Source organism: Natator depressus, chromosome 14 (assembly GCF_965152275.1).
Source record: "Natator depressus isolate rNatDep1 chromosome 14, rNatDep2.hap1, whole genome shotgun sequence".
Taxonomy (NCBI): domain Eukaryota; kingdom Metazoa; phylum Chordata; order Testudines; family Cheloniidae; genus Natator; species Natator depressus.
Genome location: NC_134247.1, coordinates 26,809,088 through 26,829,170, shown reverse-complemented (window position 1 = coordinate 26,829,170; position 20,083 = coordinate 26,809,088). Strand labels below are relative to the sequence as shown.

The 20,083-nt window shown below is 53.5% G+C and overlaps 1 protein-coding gene across 1 annotated transcript; it reads right to left on the bottom strand.

Moving 5' to 3' along the window:
- Positions 1-9,132: 9,132 nt before the first annotated feature.
- On the bottom strand, positions 9,133-15,876 carry LOC141998825 (C-type lectin domain family 2 member D11-like). The gene is made up of 5 exons (XM_074971804.1): positions 15,652-15,876; positions 14,395-14,557; positions 11,960-12,135; positions 10,928-11,031; positions 9,133-9,286 (listed from the first exon to the last, which is right to left on the bottom strand). Exons 1-5 carry the CDS (start codon positions 15,874-15,876, stop codon positions 9,133-9,135), a joined length of 822 nt encoding a protein of 273 aa, XP_074827905.1.
- Positions 15,877-20,083: the final 4,207 nt, after the last annotated feature.

The window sequence follows — 20,083 nt, the reverse complement described above, 5'->3', positions numbered from 1 at the left end:
GCAGATTTGCAGGGCGCTGCCCATTTATGCCTGGATTTAGGAGCCGAACTCTGGGCATTATTTTGCAAAACCTGCTCAAGCCTTTTAGAGCTTTTTCGTAGCAAACCATGGCGTTTTTTAAACCCCCGACATTCCATGACTGAGCAAAACATCTCCAAGAATATCAACAACGCTGGCTCGAAGAGAGGTAGGACTTTTCTTAAACAAAATGATTTTAAATGAACAACTTGCTACCAAAGAGTTTGAGATATTTGCTGTGGCAGAACAAAGAGGGTTTTGATCTAAAAGAATGTGACCCCAGACTTCTTACAATTCGTTCTACAGACATGGGGCTTGTGCATTTTCTGCTGGGGCTTGTCTGGACAAAGAGCCAGAGCTCAGCCCTAACAATCAACCGGGAGAGCGGAGTCAGAGGTGAGAAAGGCCTGGGAAGATCCTGAGACAGTGAATGAAGGGGTGTCCCATCCACCTGCTCCTTCCTGTAGGTAGATCACAGAAATATCTAGAGGTGGGTGCTGGGGTTTCCCTGCGATGAGTGGGCAGCGTGCAATTAACAAGGGCTGCTTCTCACACTCACACACACACCCCATCATGCCATGCACACTATCACGCCATGCACACCTATCACGCCGGCACCAGATCTGATTTCATCTCATGCATTTACACAGCACATCTCTGCAAGCAGATTATAACCCCCAGTGTCCATAACTCAAGTTAACTCTGCAGTGAGGACATGCTCCCCCCCGCCCCAAGACCTTAAAACCCAAGGTCGACTCCCCCTGCTAGAGAAGACACATGCTTCAAACCTGCCCCACCCCCCACCCCCAGTTCCCTAACCTGGGGCTTGCCAGGGGATTCCCTGCTTGTGATCAAGTGGGGCTGGCTGGATGCAAGATGCTGGCCAATCCTCTCTGTCTCCAGCTGCTAAACTGCATTCAAAGAAACTTTACAAAATAATCCCTCTCCCCCCTCCTCTGTATGTTCTTTCCATGCTTTCTTCCCTCCATCCCTATTCTCTGCGTCTCTAAGTTTCACCTGCTCAGCCAGCAGCTGGGGATTTGCAAATAAATAAATAAAAATAAAAAAAATGGACAAAAAAGCCCCCAACTATTTTCTGTAAAATCGACATGGGCAGGACCACCAGTGCTGGACCTAGGGGGGCTGCCGCCCCCCCTGGCTTGAAGTGGTTTCCATCCTATCCAGGGTTTACAGTTTGGCTCAGTGGCTCTCTGCCTCCTCACTGTACAAATTGTTCCAGCGCCCCTGGGCGGAACAGGGCCTGAAGAAAGGGGCATGCGGAGGTGTTGGGAACACATGGGCACTGCAGCTGCCCCCCGCCATGCAGCCTCCCCCCCAGCTCTACCTTCTCTAACCCCCAGACAACACACCTCCCCCTCCCCTTTTCTGTTTAGGACTCCAGCCCCACTGAACAGTCCAGAAGGGAGATGGAATCTCTTACCTGAAGTGCCATCCAAAAACCGAAACGAGCGAGCTAGAAGGAAGAGCCCCAGAAATACACCGACCCATCGCATGGCAGAGGCGCAAAAGGAACGGGCGAGATCGGCGGCAACTTCACCAGAAGCTAAGTCCAGCCCACTCTCACCTGACTCTACGAAAGTGCAGTAAGCTGCTGGTGTAAACGGTGCATGGGAAGTTCCACCAGACGATCAACAGAGCGGGCTAGAGATTAATTTCTCTGGAATCGCTTTGCAATGGGAGGAGAGGTTTCTGAGCCATGGTTTGCTTCCTGAGGCGGTCAAGATTTTCGCTTTACTAGAGGATTGTACAGGATTCAGGCACTCTCTAGTTCCTCCTTTGTCAGCCCCTTGCCCTAACACCCGGCCTGCCCTGGGTGCTCAGCTGAGCTCTCCCTAGCTGCATGGTGCAAAACCAGAACGATCCCATTACTCTCCCCTGCTGTGTCTCTCTCTCTCTCTCTCCCCTCAGGCCAGGCTGCTGCTGCCCCAGGGGAGCTCACTGGGGTCGGGGGTGTCTCTTTGCTGGGTCCCCGGGGCTATTGCAGAACCTTCCTTCCTCCCTGTTCAAGCTCCCCTTGGCGAGAAGCTCTCTGTGTTCACGAGAGCAGGAGCAGCCCCGCAAACCGACCGCCCGGCTGTCCCAGAGGGGCCCGAGCCCAGCGCTCACCCCCAGCCCAGCCGCATCCAGCAGCTTCTCCCTGCGCCAAGGCACCGCAGCCCATGGGGCATCTTCAGGGCAGCGGAGCTCCAGGTACTGCCGCTTCTCTGCCCAGGAAAGGGATGGGGAGAGGCTGATGCTGACGCTGTGGGGCTGAGCTGAGCAGCAGCAGGTGCAGCCAGTCCCTGTGGGGATCCCCGATGGGTCCCTGGCTCCAGCTGCTGTTTGGGGGGCAGGGAAGGGGCCCTACAGCCAGGCAAGGGGCACAGCTGCATGCCCCATAGGTGCTGGGGCTGGTGCTGGTAGGGATGTATGGGGAGGTGGGGATTTCACAGCAACTTTAACCAATACACTGAAATGTTTCCATCAACATTTTTTGCTAGGGAAAATTGGGTGTTTGATTAAAGACAATTTTTTGTGGAAAGTGTCACTTTAACAAGAAAAAAATCAATTTTTTGTTGGAAAATTCAAAAACCAAAAATGGTTTGGATGGTGTGGGTTTTTTTTTTTTTTTTTTCCCCAGTTTGGGACTAACTGTTTTCTGGTGCTGGTAGAAGTTTTTGCGGGGTTGGCCATTCTTGGAAGAAGTTTTTCTTGATCTTGTTCTCTTGGATGGGGAGAAAAGCTTGAAAAGGTGACACCCGCCCCCCCCCCCCAAAAAAAAAAAAAGGCTCCAACACCAGGAGATGGAGAATTGAACCCAAACTTGTTGGCTTAAAACCAACGAGACTTTAAAAGCAATAGTTTTTCGGGGGGGCGCTGACTTGTGATTTTTTTTCTTTTTTTTTTTTGGTCACTTGCAATTGGCCACGTGGGATAGGACCAGCTTGGTCAGGATCCAGACGTTAGCCCATCTAGAGAGGCCTGGCAGTGGCTCATACACAGCGGCTGTGGGGGTTAGGGACAGGAGGGTGATTCAATGCATTTTCTGAAATTACACCTAGCAAGGGAAGGAGCCGGGGAAATGCAGTATACCCTGGGGAATCAGGGACGCTCAGGGGGAGGCTGCTCAGGAATTTTGCTCTGACACGCTCAGCCCTCGTGGAACAGAGCCCCCGGCCTTCCTCTCCATGGGCACTGACTTATTTTTCCCCGTAGATGCTCCACCCCTGTTCTGCCCTTAGCCCCCACTCTTGTTCTACCTCTTTCCCAGGGTACCAACTCCTCAGCGCACTCTTCACCGTTGTATCTCTCCAAAGCCAGCCAGCCAGCCAGAGCGGGGTGGCAGCTCCTCCCACCCCACAAGGACCCCTTGCTGCAACTGTCATGAGTAAGTATCGGGGAGTGAACCCCTCTGCTAGGGCTCTCCCAGGCCGGGATCTCAGTGTCTGGGGGCGGGGGGGATTTGCTGGGGGGTGTCTCTGTTCTGCGCTCTCCCAGCTCCGCTCTTCTTTCTCTGTTAACCCTCCTGGGGTGGAAGCCACCTTCCCGCTCTCCGCTGACCGGCCTGTGCCCCTCTCCTCTCTCTGCCAGGCCTCTGCCTTCGCTGGGAGCTCTCGCTGGGGTGGGGCTGCAGCTGACTCTGCTCTGAGCTCTATCTGCGTATGGGGGAGCTGCGCTGGAGCCCCTGGAGGGGTCAGGAACCGCAGGGAGAGCCAGCATCTCGCAGGGATTCCTATTTCACACTGATCTCTGCACCATCGCTGCACCCAGGGCCCACTGCGCTGGGAGAACCACTGAGGGCCTGACTCTGGGGGGTGGCTTTGCCAGGAGCTGCGTCCTCCAAGAATCGGCCCAGAGTTGTCTGGAAACTAGGCCATGGTCTGAGATTGACTTGCTTATTCTGATACCTGTTGCTCCCAGGCTTCCCCCAGCTGCTCTTGGCCAGCGGATGCCCCGAATCTTTGTCCCCATCTAGTGGCCACATCACACTTTTTCGCTCCCTCTTGCTTTTCTGTCCGTGAGCTCAGGAGCAGGCAAGGCGCTGGAGAACACACTGTGAGGGGAGGAGAATTCCATTCATGGAGGTAAATGGAAAAGGGGATGTAACCAAAGGTAGATGGGCCAGATTAACCTGAGCTCTTTCTTTGAGATGAGAACTGGTTGTTTAGAGAAGGGAAATGCAGCAGATTTAATATACTTGGACTTCAGTACAGCATTTGATACGGTATCACGTGGGAAATTATTAGCTAAATTAGAGAAGACGGGGATCATTACAAGAACTGTAAGATGGGTAAGGAACCAATTAAAGGGGAGAAGGCTAGAAGCTGAACTATGGGATCGGAGGGAGGTTCCTAATTGAGTTCTTCAAGGATCCGTTTTGGGATCCATCTTCATTAATCTCTTTATTAATGGTGTTAGCCCAAAAAGTAGGAGAGTGATAACAAAACTTACTGATGATTAAAAAGCTGGGAAACATGGTCTGTACAGAGGGGGTAGAATATTATACAGGAAGATCTGGATGACCTTGAAGACTGGAGTACCAGAAGAAGGATGACATTTAATGGTACCAGGTGCAAAATCCTTCACTTAGGGTCTAATAAGAAGAATTTCTTCTTGATGCTGGGGGCTCATCAGTTGGAGGCGACAGAGGAGGGGCGAGACCTTGATGTGTTGGTCGATTATAGGGTGATTGAGCCACCCAGGTGATGTGGCCATGAAAAAGGCTAGGATGCATCAGCTGAGGCACTTCCAGTTGAGACAGAGAAGTACGAAAGTACATGGCACTGGAGAGCCCTCCTCTAGAATCCTGTGTACGATTCTGGTCATTCAAGAAAGATGAATTCAGAGTGAAACAGGTGCAGAGAAGAGTTCTCAGGATGATCAGGGAATGGAGGGCCTGTCGTATGAGAGAAGGCTGGGAGAGCTGGGCTGGTTTAGTCTAGCAAAACAAAGGCTGAGAGGGGATCTGATGGCTCTCCATAAATACATCGGGGTAAACACCAGGGAGGGTGGAGAGCTGTTCTAGCTAAAGGACAATGTAGGCCCAAGAACAAAGGCGGATCAACTGGCCAAGAACAAGTTCAGGCTGGAGATTAGAAAGTTTCTAACCATCTGAGGAGAGAGGTTCTGGAACAGCCTCCCGATAGGGGCAAACTTTATTAGTTTTAAGAGAGCATTGGACACATTTGAGTGTGACTGTATGAGAGGGTTGCTTGTGGGATGGGCGTGGACTGGGAAACCCTGAGGGTCTTCTCTGGTATATGCCTTATGGTCCCAAGTCTCTTGCTTCAGCTGGTCACCTGCAGGGGTCAGTCATATATTTTATTATTCCTTTCTTCTTTGCACTTACAAACTTTGAGCAGATTTAGGGATGAATGAATGTTCCATTTCCAGTGGTGTCATCATGCCAACAGCTCTGGGATTCGGACACGATACGGGTACAGTAGGGTAACGTGCATCAAATCTCTTCAATCCAGACAGCATGATCAGCATGGGCAGCAGGTATCATGGGGCTGTGGGCACTGAGGTTGCAGTGCCCCGGGGCTGGGGTCTCGCCCCCCAACCTCTGCCGTCCAGTGCTGGGGCTGTGGGCTGTGTTGAGGGTGATTTGGGTTCCTGCGGGGGAGAGGCAGGTAGAAGGGGAGGGAGGGGGGCAGAAGGGGAGTGGCGGAACCTCAGGCACAAGGGGAAGGGCCAGGGGCTAGGCTTCCTGGGTTGGCAGCCCGGCTGATCAGAGAGTAGACAGCCCGTGGCAGCCCGTGCTGATCAGAGAGTAGACAAATGATCGTCAGGCTTCGTGCTGACCAGGTCTAAGTCAGAGCAGCCTTGGGGCTGCTCTAATGTACATTCCGCTCCACATAGGCCCGGGTAAGCTGAGAATAGCTGTACTACAATGCATTCTGGCCATGGGAAGCAGGGCAGCTGAGGCCTTTCCACCAGCCAGGGAAGCCTCTATCTGCAAGTATCCTCTGAGGGTATTGACCCTGTGACATTGCACTTCATAAGCTTTATAAAAATGTTTAAGTGTGAATATGACGTAACTGGAATATGCTTTATGCAAAAGGTCTCTATAAGCTTTGTAATGAGACCTTACAAATCTACTGAGTGTGTTCATCCTCTTTGTATGAATGTGTCATTCTTGTATCTGAAATTAGGAATATGAGATATCACTCTGAGGTCCTACCGTAGTTATGCAAAGTGTGGGCCATTAATGGTGGTTTAGAATCTTGATGGCTCCCATTAGCTAGGACAACTGACTGTAGATGGCTCTGTTCACCTGCAAGCCTTCACTGCATACGTACGGGCCAGTCCTGAAAGAATGGAGGGGGGCTCACAGGACATGTGAACATGTCACATGATACTTGAATCCATCTTTAATCTGGTGCTTTTCCATTTAGAAGGAGGGGTGGAAACCCAGAGAGAGCGCGAGAGGATTCCCGCCTTGTGCCAAAGATATAAAAGGAGGTGGAACAGAACAAAGGGGGCTGCCAGTCATAAGAAATCCCCGAGTTACCACCTGAGCTGGAACAAGGCTGTACCAGGGGAAAGGACTCAGAGGCAAATTCAGCACGTCAGGTGACAGGGCATTGCAGGTGTTCTCCTCATCCTGGTCGAATGCCTTGTGCGGGTTGTACCTGGGGGGTGCAGGGGTGGAATGAGCCGGGGACGTGTGCCCGTTTGAGCGATTCATAGCAGGCATACGAGGCACCTTTGGGGGAGTCTTGTCCAGGCCTGCCATGGGTCAGCTCTCTTGAACCACCACCCCTGGCAGCGCAGGCCTGACCTTCCAGCCCCCTGCAGGCCTCGCTCTCTGTGTACAGGTTAGCGATAGACAGCCCCAAAGCCTCTGAGCGTCCCTCTGGAGTGCTCAGCCCGTTCCACGGAGCACATGCAGAACTGTGACTCTAATCCCACAGGCGCGGTCCACAGCAGCTTGTAAGATTCAATTCAGGCCAACCACTCTATTGAGAACACAGCACTTAGATATACAGAGAACAGGAATGAGTTTACTATCCAAGAACAGAGATGCAAGCGAGAGCGAATAAATACTGGTAACACCCATTGTCTCATGTTCTCTATTTATATACATCTCCCCACTGTATTTTCCACTGAATGCATCCGATGAAGTGAGCTGTAACTCACGAAAGCTTATGCTCAAATAAATTGGTTAGTCTAAGGTGCCACAAGTCCTCCTTTTCTTTTTGCAAATACTGGAAAGTAATGGTTACATAGAAAACAAAATCCTAACGCTTTCTAGAGCCGGGGTTCTCACAAATTTTTGGCCGCCTCAGAATGAGGCTCTGACAATACTTAACTAGCTGTAGGAAAAACAAATAAATAAATTACATTTGCATATTTACATAGGGATTTTTTGCAGACTCAATAATAAATATAAGGTACAGTTGTGTCTTATCTTTACTGGACCTAAACACAAAACAAACCAGTGCTTTGCACAGTCTTGTCTTTTTTGTTGTTCTTTTGCTTTTTTGGTCAAAGGTGGAGCTGTACAACAATTCTGAACTAAATGTAAAAATGCTTTACATAATAGAAAGGATAATGACTAATAATGAAAGAATGTATCTGCCAATATGTCCAAAGTTTCTTTCACAGACAAAAAAACCCAATCAACCTCTCCCAGTAATAATAATGATAATAGTAACAACAAAATCTGAGCCGTTGCTGTTGTCTTTTCAGCTTGGTTTTTGCATCATTTAACAGCTTGCTCCTCTGAAGCTCACCGTGGTAATTTTGTTCAACTTCCTTTGTATGAGTGCTGTAGAGACGTTGCACTACATAAATTTCAATTTGATGAATTTCTCTCACACTGCAACTTGCTCAGAAATGGAATCGGATGGCTTCGGAAACACAGGAAACTGCCTTTCCCCCCGGTGCTGAAGTGTTCATGTTTCTTTCTATGTTTTGCTTTTCTTAGCAGAAGGTCCCAGAGGAGCCACCTGCTGTCACATTCAAGGTCATTTTCTGGCACTAGATTATCTGAAATACTTTCTGATACCCAGTCACATTTTTAACTCTTTCACCTCCCCCACCCCACCCCCATGAACAATCGCAACCTACCCAAACAGCACGCAGTGAGATGGCCCATAGCCACTTACAGACCTACAGTAACATGAGATGTAAACACAGTGGTTAGAGGTCTATAAAATCATGAGTGGTGCGGAGAAAGTGACTAAGGAAAAGCTATTTACTTCTTCCCATAACACAAGAACTAGGGGCCACCAAATGAAATTAATGGGTACCAGGCTTAAAACAAATAAAAGGAAGTTCTTCTTCACACAGCGCACAGTCAACCTGTGGAACTCCTTGCCTGAGCAGGTTGTGAAGGCTAGGACTATAACAGGGTTTAAAAGAGAACTGGATAAACTCATGGAGGTTAAGTCCATTAATGGCTATTAGCCAGGATGGGTAAGGAATGGTGTCCCTAGCCTCTGTTTGTCAGAGGGTGGAGATGGATGGCGGGAGAGAGATCACTTGATCATTGCCTGTTAGGTTCACTCCCTCTGGGGCACCTGGTGTTGGCCGCTGTCGGCAGACAGGATACTGGGCTGGATGGACCTTTGCTCTGACCCAGTCTGGCTGTTCTTATGTTCTTAGCCAAAGAATACACTTTGTGACTTGAAAGAAAACCAAACCGATGTAGCTCAGCTCTGCCGGCATGGTGCTATGTAAAAGGGAGCGCGCACTGGGATTTATGGCATTTAGAAGGCACCTTTAATACTTAACATCTCAGCGATTGTTGGGGCACTTTGGAGGCTCTTGTGGCTGCAAAACACTCAGCGGGTGGCTGCATTTGAGAAATGCTGTTCTGGAGTCTAAACGAACAAGGCCTTCCCTTCTCTCATTTCCCCAGCGTGTGGCTGAGACTCCTTCTCAGGAGACCACTCCCTCTCAGCTGCAGAGAAAAGCTTGGCAAGGTGACCCTGAGTTTAAAGGTTCAAAAGCAGAAGGCAGGTACGAAGAATCCACAGTTTAAACGAGACACACTTATTGCTTGAGGGCCCCGCTGCCTGATTTTGAGATCCTGGCCAGGCTGACGAATGGGGACTTGGCTCGTTCAAGTAGGTGTGAGTTGGATCAGTGTCATTTCTAGGAGTCTCATTTCGAGCCCCCTTCCAGTGCAGTCTCTTTTCCCATCACATACACCTCAGGTTTGCTACAGATCCACCGTCTTCCCATGTAGCACCGTGAGCTGCTGACCCCTTTCTCGTCCTTCAGATACGCGCAGTCACCTCCTCCTCTTATCTGAAACCTGCAACACAGAAGCCAGGGAGCTGCAGTCAGGCAGAGGCCGGGCATTTCACAACAGTCCTAGCCAGGGGAGCCCTTCTCCACAGTGCAGGCCTGAGTGCGGAGCAGCTACTCTCCCAGCCCCTCAGGAGCAGAGCTCAGGACAGCGGGGGCTTTGCAGAACCGCTGACTGTTCCTGACCCTCTATGCTGAGCAGCCCACAGGGGTGCTGGAGAATGGAAAGTCCCCAGCAGGACGGAGAGAATTTGTTAGACTGACTGTCAAAAGGGACCGGTCCTCTAACAAGAGGGGCAGACCATCACCAGAACCAGACGACCGAGCAGGAAAAGCCGGGGGCAGGAGGGATCTCGCCTCCTTGAAACACACGGAGCAGAACCAAGATGACACTGAAAGAGGAAATTGCATTCAGGGGTTTCCTTTTCCATTGATCTATAACTCTTGAGCTTTCCATTGGGGATGGGGGAAAAAAGAGAGTGTTGAAGAAGTTCCTTTGTGAAAGCATGTGTTCCTTGTTTGTAACCCTCACGTGACCCTCCCAGAGTTCATCTGGAGTGGAGGGTGGAGTTCTAGGGACAACATGCCTCTCGGGAGGTTTGGGAGGGTTCAGCCCTGGTTTTGGGTCCTACAGCAACTGATCTGCAAGGTCCCACATCCTAAGGAGCGTACCAGACAGGGAGTCTGTACCCCAGGAGAGTACCACAGAGGCCCAAACTCGGGACAGTGTCTGGTGGCTATTCAGACCCAGTGAGGCTGGAAGCAGGTGGGATCCAAAGATTGGGTCCAATACAGCAGAATGGGGACTGTCCATTGGGGAGCACTGACCCAGCGCCATAAGAGCCTGATTTTTCAAAGTACTGAAGTAACCCAGACCAGAGAAGTCGGGGGGTCTCTCTAAAGAGCTTTATCAATCAGGTGGGGTTTTCCGTTAAGGAAGTGGATTCTTTCGCTCCTATGGCAGAGGCTCATGCTTCTAGTCCTGAAGTCCCAGGGTTCAAACCCTGCTCCGGGCTCAAGCAGCGCTGGTTTTGTGATCACACTTGGAGCCCACTGAAACCCATCGCGGGGTGTTGGCTGGGCAGCCATCACTACTGTACCCCGTTCCAGTGGGAGCCCCAGGCGTGGAGCACCTGTGAACCGCAGGCTCCTTTAACATCCGTGCCTTGCTGCGGATTCAGAGGCCTCACCAGCCAAGTCACTCAAACCTGCCGGCTGCAATCCCCAGCGGGACCTGCACCTGCCATGCAGTGCTCGGCATGCTGCCCTCTCCAGCAGCCACTGTTAACCTGAGCTCCCTGCTGCCTCCTTTCCCCGGGGGGGGGGGGGGTCAGACACTCCATGGACCTTGCTGAAGAGGGCTGGGGGAGAACAGCGAGTGTCCCCGCTGAAATCCCAGCGGGCTGCGAGGACACCTCTGGCTATGGCGGGCTCTGTCTCCGGCCCAGCACCGTGCTGCGGGGAGGGGCTGAGAGCTCAGGGACACGCCGGCTCCCGTCGCTCTCCGATACACGCAGGACGCGAACGGACCAGGGCCGGGTCTGGCTGTTTCACCAGCACTGAATGGTGGATCTCCCTGAACTCAAACAGCTCAGACACCAGCATCCCCAGGCCCAGGGCATTAGTCCAGAGGGTGAGAGAGACTCACAGGTGGTTGAATTCGGTGCCGTTGGCCCATTTCCAGGCCTGACCCTGCTCCCTCCGGAGGCCGATCCAGTGGTCCCGGACACCCTTATGGCGCAGCAGGAACGCCTCAAAGAAAGCCGAGGGACAGCAGGTATCAGCCCCAGCTCCGGTGCTTCCCCCACCCCTCCAGGGCTCTGTGCCGCAGAGAATCCCAGCCGCATATTCATAGAGTGTCAGGGTTGGAAGGGACCTCAGGAGATCTTCTAGTCCCACCCCCATCCCCAATTAAATCATCCAACAGATTTTTGCCCCATATCCCTAAATGGCCCCCTCAAGAATTGAACTCACAACCCTGGGTTTAGCAGGCCAATGCTCAAACCACTGAGCTACCCCTCCCCCCATATTGAAGAGTGCTCAGTTTATTTTGGGGGGGGGGTGTTCCCCTGCCTTTTGCAAAGTACAAGATCACCCAGGCAGTATTAACCCTCCCCCTGCACAGAGCAGCCCCACCCCGGTGCTCCCAGTCACCCGCACCCCAAGTCCCCCTGGGCTGGGGGCAGCTGCTGGGTCTGAGCTCTCTGCAGAGATGTCTCTTCTCACAGATCAGCCCCTGCTCATCACAGCAAGGCAGGAGGAGGGAGCGAGTCAAGCTGAAGTGGGAAGGGTCAATGTGAGAGGATCCCCTCCTCCCCCGCCTCCTCAGCTGGCTGCTCCTTTCCCATCCCCACAACAGGAGCACTGGCTGGGTTCTCCCTCCCACTCCAGCAGCCAGCAGGCCAGGAGATGCCTGAGCCAGCCCTGCCCTAGACAGAAGCTGTCTCCCTATTTGGGGAGGGGGGCAGCGGAGAATGGGCAATCCCTGTGATCACACACAGACAGTAGGGCCCTGGGCCCAGCCAGGGCTGGCGTTCAGCCGCTGGAAGTTCATTCACTCTGGCCTCCCAGCACGGGAGGGGTCAGAGCTGCTCCTCACCCCACGGGGCAGAGCCCAGGTCCTACTGCAGCAGCCACCGCTGTGCCAAGATCAGTGTATGGCAATTCGAGAGTCTCTCACCATTTCCTGCTCACTGTCGATCCCAGCCAGGGAGGCTCCCGGTGCAGAGCAGCGGCTCCGGCTGTCGGTCCAGCTCCCTTTCGTCTCTGAGAAATAGTAGCATTTCCCTCGGTATCCCATCCAGCTGTCTGGGCACGAGGGGCACCGATCAGCTGATGAAAGCTTAGAGGTCAGCACTGAGAATGAGACAGTCACATGGAGGGTAAGAGTTGCATCTAGAATTGGGCATTTGACTGGTATAAAAATTGGTCAACTGACCAGTCAAATCTGTCAAAGAGTGGTCAGATATTTTAAAATACTAATTTATCAGAATTGGTTACCTCCCGCCAGGAACAAAAAAGAGCAAGACGTTACTGTCTCCAGTAGGTTTAGCTTTAGATAGATATGGATCTACCTAATTTTTTACAAAATGTATTTCACTGAGTTATTTTAACTCAGAAAAAAAAGGCAAAACAATGAAACCAAGTTCTGAAAAACACCAGCGAGGCTCCAAGACGCAATCCGAAAGGCAGGCTGCCTCCTACCCCCAGGGCTCTCGCTGGAGTATTTGACTGCGGCCAAACAGGCAGTCAATTGACCGGCTTGCCAAGCCTACTGGGACCCCCAGCTGGGGCTGGTCCACAGCAATCAGACACAGGGGGACGGAGACGTTAGTCACAGTAAACTTGCCTGGCAAGAAGGATTCCAGGGACACTCCCAGCCTGGGAGGGACTGACACAGCTCAGAGCATTTCACCCCAGGCACAAGATCAACAGCTGGACCTTCAACCTAGCAACAAACAGCCCGTGAACAACTGAGAAGAACGTGGGAACTTTCACGCAGGGACATGAAAGCCACAAGGGGGCGCCAGAAACCACAGCAACCAGAAGTGACCTGTTGCACTGTGGGCCAGGAATGATGGAACTTAATTCACCTCCTACCTGCAGACTTTTCTTTCCCCAAACACAGCAGCAAGAAAGGCACTTTCTGGAAGCCCTCACCGCAGTGTAACCCTTTCAGAGCCATGAAAGAGCAGCAGTGGGGTCACCCATAAGTGACCCCAAAGAGGATCTGAAAGGCCTGTCTAGTTGAGAGGAGTCAGACTCAAACCCCTTCAGATGTTTTTGAGCACATCACTTTTTTTTGCACCACAGTAACTCAGTAGCTGGTTTTCAAGCCTTCCCATGTGGCTGGTGCTCAGCGAGGAACAGACACTCTAAGTCTGGAAGAGTTAGGAAACGTGGCAGCGGTGATCAGAAAACGAGCATGTGTTCACCTCACGCACAAGGCATGTCTGACCCTGTAGATTTAACTGTCCAGTGCACGGTAGCCCACACCCCTGCCCTACTGAACTGAGCAGAGAAGTCAGTGACTAACAGTTGATGGCACAGGCTGTCTCCACCATCCATCTCCAGGTCAGATGCCACATATTCTGCAGAGCTCCCTGCACCTGCAGGTGTGTAACCAACCCTAAGTTCACAGATTCCCACCTTACACAGTCAGAGCCAATGCTGCCCATTGCAACAGCCTGCCATTACAGCAGGGAGCTGGGATTCAGGGCCCATCTGTATCAGAGCAATCTGCACCAGTATAATCACAGTGACTCAGTGACATCCGGGCAAACACCTCCTGGAGATGCGCTGGAGCAGTGTGGCTCGCTCTGGTAACTTCCTCCAGCGAACTGCACCAAGGCAAGCTCCTTTGTGCACCAGTGCAGTGCGTCTACTTTAGCGGTTTGCACCAATTCAACTGCAAGGACGTCATGACATCGGCACAGAGGATTCCTAATGCAGACAGACCTGGATTCAATCCCCTCTGCCAGCTGCTAAACCCTCCTGGGGCCCAGTGATCAGATCCCAGGGCAATAGAGAAATCCCACCCCCGACAGTCTCCAGCACCCCCTGCCCCAGACGACTGGGGGATACAGCAGGGTTCGTGTTCACCGCAAACAGATGCCCTCTGCACGAGCACACGCCGTCTGTGCAGCTCGGGGGAGTGAATGGTGCTAAGGGACCCTTCATGGCCAAGCTCAGCGATTGGGGGGTTTCCACACTGCGCTGGTGGAGGGGTCTAGACTGAGTTCTACGGCTCATTTCAATAACATGGCAGCACCTGCCGCCCGGCCACAGGCGTGACCTGAAGATCCAGGAAGGCCAGGCTGGTAACCTCAGAGCAACACAGGGAAGGCAAAGGGCTCAGGGCAGGGAGCCTGGGGGGAGGGATACGGAGCAGGGGCTGCTCTCCACCCCCCACCCCAGGCAACTGGAGGTTCATCCACAGCCCCCTGCAACTGCCTGGACTCCAGCTGCCACCCAGAGGTGGGGTGGGGTGACCTCAGGGGGAAGAGGAGGGGCGGGGCCAGTGACAAGAAGTGGGAGGGCCATGCCCCCTTCCAGCACCCCGGGCAGTCTCAGTGTCTATCTCCAGCCTGCCCCCAGGCAGAGATGCCCCATTACCTGGGTTCCCTCCAGTCTCCAGGTGTCCATTGCCATTAACACACAACTCCTGCAGCGGCTCTTCGCTCTCAGCAACCCAGCTGCTGGCCCCATTGTCTCTCTCAGCGACACTCAGGCCACACACACTGCTGCAGGTGCTGGGCTGGGGTCGGCTCCTCTCTGTCTGAGTGGGTCCGATTTGCCAGCAGCAAAGCCGAGGCAGAGGTCCTGGCCCTGGCTCCCCGTCCCTGCTCCAGAATCTCCAGCCGATCTGAAACTGAGACGGACCAAGCAGGACAGGTCAGGGGTGGGGGAGGCCATCTGTGGTTTCTTGTTCCCTGCCCAGCAGCCCAACCCCCTGCCAGAGGCGGTGCCATGATGATTAAACCCCCTTAACTCCCATCAGCCCCTCCACCCCCCAGGGCCTCAGAGACCTGATCTGCTACAGGCCCCGCCCACCCATGACAGGCACCCGGGTGGGGGAGAAGACCCTCCTCACACACACAATCCTCCTAGAAGTAAGTGTGAGTCGGATATCAGAAGGGGAGGGGATGGGGCTCGAAACAGCCCTGTCCCTGTCCCAGCCCCCTCCTTGAAGGGCGGGACTTGAACCAGCGGCCGGCGCTCCTCTGCCCAGCCCCTTCTTTCCCTTCCGGGGGGGCTCTCCCGAACCCCCCCCCCCGCCCTTCGGCCCGGGCCCGCCCCCCGAATCACCCCCCTTTGGCCCAGAATCCCCGCCCTTCGGCCAAGGACCGGCCCCCGCCGCCGCGCTGCCCTCCCCATGCGGTCCCCAGCCCCCGCCCAAGCCCCGCCCCCTTCGGAGCCCCGCCCCCATTTGGTCCCCGAGCCCCGCCCCCCCATTCGGAGCCCCGCCCCCCATGCGGTCCCCAGCCCCGAGCCCGAGCCCCGCCACCCATTCGGGCTCCGGCCCCTCCCCCTCCGGTCCCCGGCCCCTCCCGCTCCCCATTCGGTCCTCAGCCCCGAGCCGACCCCCTCCCCGGCCCCTCCCCATTTGGTCCCCGAGCCCGAGCCCCGCACCCCATTGGGGCCACGGCCCCTCCCCCTCCGGCCCCGGCTCTCCCCCTACAGTCCCCTCCCCCTCCCCTCCCCATTCGGGCCCCCGCCCGACCCCATTCGGGCCCGCGGTCCCCCTCACCCCAGCCCGGCCGTGGCTGGAACCGGCCCGCAAACCCCGCCGCGCAGCGAGCGAGCCACCGCCCAGCAGCCAGCAGCACCCGCCCACCCACGCAGGGACCCCTGGGACCCGGCGCGTCTCACCCGCGGGAAGAGCGCCCGGCGCCGCAGCCGGGGCAGGAGCTGAGGGCCCAGCAGCCAGGCGGGCTCGCAGCGGGTCCCGCCGGGTGAGTTCGCAGCCGCAGAGCGACCGGCTTCCCTGTGACTCCCGCGCCCGCTTCGTTCCCACGTGGGTCTGAGCAGCGGAAACGTCCGTGCCCGGGTGTCACCGCAACAGCGGCCGATCCCCGCCCTCAGCCCCGTCTCCATGTAACCCCGCGACTCCCGGCCGCTCCGCTCCCCACAAACCTTCCCCCCTCTCCCGGGCTGGCCGGGTGCCCCAGCGGCGTCCCGCCCGGCCCCGGGCAAAGCTCCGATCGGGGCTCAGTCCTCGCCCTCCCTGGCCTGCCCGCCCTGCCCGGGCTCCTCCTGAAACCTTGTCCTCCCTCTGCCCTCCCCTGCTCCCCCCACCCCCGACCCCTCTGATCGCTGCTTCCCCCTCCTGCCAGCTCTCCGGGGCCCTTCCAAGGGCTCTGTCCTTGGTCCCCTGGGGCTGACCAAATAGTATATAAACACATGGGGCGGGGAGGGTCCTTACTGGTTTGTTGCGGTGTAACAGTGTGTTACAAGGAGGGGGGAGGTCTTGAGAAAAAAAAAAACACCAGTAAATGTGACATGGTTTATGGCCAGCCTCCCTCTTCTGTTCTCTTCTCCCTCTGCCCCTCGTCTCTGGGTTGTCTCCTCTGTAAACACAAATTCAACTCCCCTCTCGATGCTGACAACTCACCCATTTGCCTCTCTGCACCAGCCCCATCTCCTGCTGGCCAAATGAACACCTCAGCCTGTCTCTGGGACATCTCCTTGTGCCTACCTACCTGTCAGCTCAAGCCCAACATGGCTAAAGCAGAGCTCTCTATCTCTCCCCTCCTGTCCAAGCCCTCTCTGTTACCTCCTTTCTCCATCGCTGTGGACAACGCCAGCATCCTGCCTGTCACTCAGGCCCATAACCTGTCATCTTCCACTCACACCTCTCTCTAGGTCAGGGATGGGCAAACTTTTTGGCCCAAGGGCCACATCGGGGTTGCAAAATGGCATGGAGGGCCGAGTAGGGAAGGCTGTGATTCCCCAAGTAGCCTGGCCCCCACCCCCTATCCACCCCTTCCCACTTCCTGCCCCCTGATTGACCCCCATCCCTAACCGCCCCCTCTGGGACCCCATCCCCTAACCAACCCCTGTCCCCTGAGTGCCCCGACCCCTGTCCACACCCCTGCTCCCTGACAGCTCCCCCCCGGGATTCCCACACCTATCCAACCCCCTCTGTTCCCCATCCCCTGACCGCCCCCCCCAGAACCTCCACTCCGTCCAACTGCCCCCTGTCCCCTGACTGCCCCTTATCCAACCTCCCCACCCGCTTACCACACTGCTCAGAGCAGCAGGAGCTTGCAGCCACGCTGCCCGGTAGGAGCAGAAGGCCAGAGCGCCGACGGCGCAGTGAGGTGAGGCTGCAGGGGCGGGGGGACAGCGGGGAGGGACCTGGGGCTAGCCTCCCCTGCCAGGAGCTCAGGGGCCAGGCAGGACAGTCCCGCAGGCTGGATGTGGCCCGCGGGCCGTACTTTGCCCACCTCTGCTCTAGGTCCTCATGTCCAGGGCTGTGCTTAAGTCTTGTGGAGTTTTCCTGCATAACATCTCTAAGATACAGCCTTTCCTCTCCATCCACACAGCTAAAATTCCCATCGAGGCTCTGATCACATCACATCTCAGTTACCGCCATATGCTTCTCTTCTCCCTCTTCCCCAGCTCAGATCCATTCAGAATATTGCTGCAAGCTGCAAAGATCATTCTCCTAGCCTGCTGCTTTCACCATGTCACCCCTCTTTGCATCCCTCCACTGGCTCATCCTTCTCTATTGCGTCAAACAGAAGCTGCTTGTCTTCGCTTTCAAGGCCCTTCACGTACTGTCCTCTCCCAATCTCTCATTCACTGTACCAAGGTGTTGACTCCCACCTCCAATCGGGTCCATGCTGCCAGCAACACCCACTTGTTAAATTTTCAGACAACCACCTTCATGCTTTCTGCCACATGCCCTTCATGCTCAGGAGGAGAGCCCCTTCAACATTTGCAAACCTACCTCATTATCCATCTCCAATTCCCAAATCAAAGCTCTTCTTTGCCCTGGTGTCTACCAAAAATTCAACAGCCTGTCTGCTGGGGTGCTGAGACCACTGCCTATCATACCGATCAATACAGTCTCATTATTTCCTTCCACTCCCCTGTCTGTCTGTCTCCATCTGTCTCTTGTCTTATACTTAGATTGTCAACTCTTTGGGGCAGGGACTGTCTTTTGTACTGTTTTGTACAGCACCTAGCACAATCGGGTCCTGATCCATGACTGGGGCTCCTATGTGCTACAGTATTACAAATAACACAGGCTAGAAAATGCCACTATTATGGCTTCAGTGCCCTCCCCCCCCACCACCACCAAAAAGCAGCAAAACAAAAACAAAAAAATCAACCTCCCAGCTCAAAAAGTATGTGTTTACACTCAGCTGGCTAACTCAATGTAAAGTACTAGTAGAGGTGAGGGAGAGGTGTCTTTTACCTTGATGTAGCTAGTCCAGGAATGCTATACGCTCAGCCTGGAATTTACCTGGACAAGTGACACTGAGGTGCCTTGTCTCCACTAGGATTTTACATCAAGTTAGCTATCTCCGTGTAAACACACTTTTGCAGTGAAGACCATGCTTGGGAGACTCCCACCTCAAGCCCCTAACTTCTGGTTGAGCTAGAGATTATTTGCAACATTTAAGAGCCCACTGATTGAAAGAGGTTAAACACACACAACGTTTCCCCATTTTATCCTTGTGCAACTGACAGCACTCTGTGTCGTCAGTTTCACTGCTTCCCCCAGAGAAGCATTCACCAAATCTTCAGAAGTTGTGCACTGCTTCAGGACAATACAATCAGTCATGTCTCTCTCCCCCCACAAGGTCCACATGTGTATTCCTAAAGACCTAATCATCTTTATTTATACCTCTTCTGTACCCCTCTAACGAGTGCTTCATACACATGCCCAGGGGGAGGGCAAATGAGTGCACCCCACACTCAGAGAGACACTGACCTGGGAGCGATTTCTAGACACGGTTGAAAATCTTTTCCAAAGGAAAGATTGTCTGTAGAAAAGTGACTATTTTTGGAATGCAAGGGTTTTTCGTGAAAGATTGTCAAGACTATAGGAATTTCCTGGTTTCACAATATTGTTCTGACACTTTTAAAATCAATCTTTTGTTCACTATATACTCTCTTCCATGCCTCCACCCCCTTTAACCCAAAACCTGAGTTTGTTCTAAGTGAAAAAATGCAACTAAAAATGTTTGCAAAAACGTTGATATACATTTAAACATTTGATGAGTCCCACCCCAGAGATGGCTGCATTTCGGCACTGGACAAGCGATCGCTGCGCATTGTTACTATATGGCTGCCAACCAGCTGCTGCACCCAACCCCAGAGGCAGTTATATTTCAGTACTTGGCAAGCAATCCCTGGGCAACGCTGCTGCATGGCTATTGCCAGCTGCCCCAACCCAGAGGTGGCTGCATTTCATGCACTGGGGCTGTGATATACCATAGGGATTAGGCAAGCTGAGGACTCAGAAGTAGACCTAAAAAAACTGTGTCTATGGAAACTGAGGCAGTAACACACCTATCCTCCTTTCAGGTATTTTGTTCATCCCTTTCCTGGTGCCACATGTGAAACCGGATCATACCAGCTTCAGGGTAGAGACCATGCAGTTCTAACTAAGTGTCTCTACAGCACCTAGCACAGCTCTTCAGGGCAGAGACAGTTTCTTACTACATACAGATACAGCACCAAGCACAATGGGACTCTGTTCTCCTGGGAACCATAAATCACTGAACAATAAATCCCACCAAATGAGGGTAAATCCATTCTCATCATTGTATCCACTCATTATACTCCACACCTGAACATAGCCATTATATGAACAACATGACCCCATATCTCAATGTCTGTACTTTGACCCGTTAAACTTTTACCCCCAATCGGGGAGATTGCAGATTATGTATTCCTTACGCCATCTGTTCCTAAACTGAATTTCACATCCCTTGATAATCTGTACCTTATTCCCTGATAACCAGAAACTTCTATGCTTAAATTCTGTACCGTTTTCTTTTTACTTCAACATCATCTTAATAAAATTATTAAATCTGCAAATAATAGTACATCATTCATGTGTCCTGGGAGGCCCTTTAGCCCACCTTTGGGGGCTGTAAAAACAACAATAGGGCTGCTGCCATATCAGGGTCTCCCAAATAACCTCTGATCTCCACCCAAGCCTGTGTCCCCCTTTGCAGAGCAGGGGGTTGGGAGTCAGTTTCACAAGCCACTGCTACGTAGGAAGATCACAGCTTCCCTCCTCCAGGGACTTCATGGCTGCAGCACTCCTTGCAGGTCAGGTCCC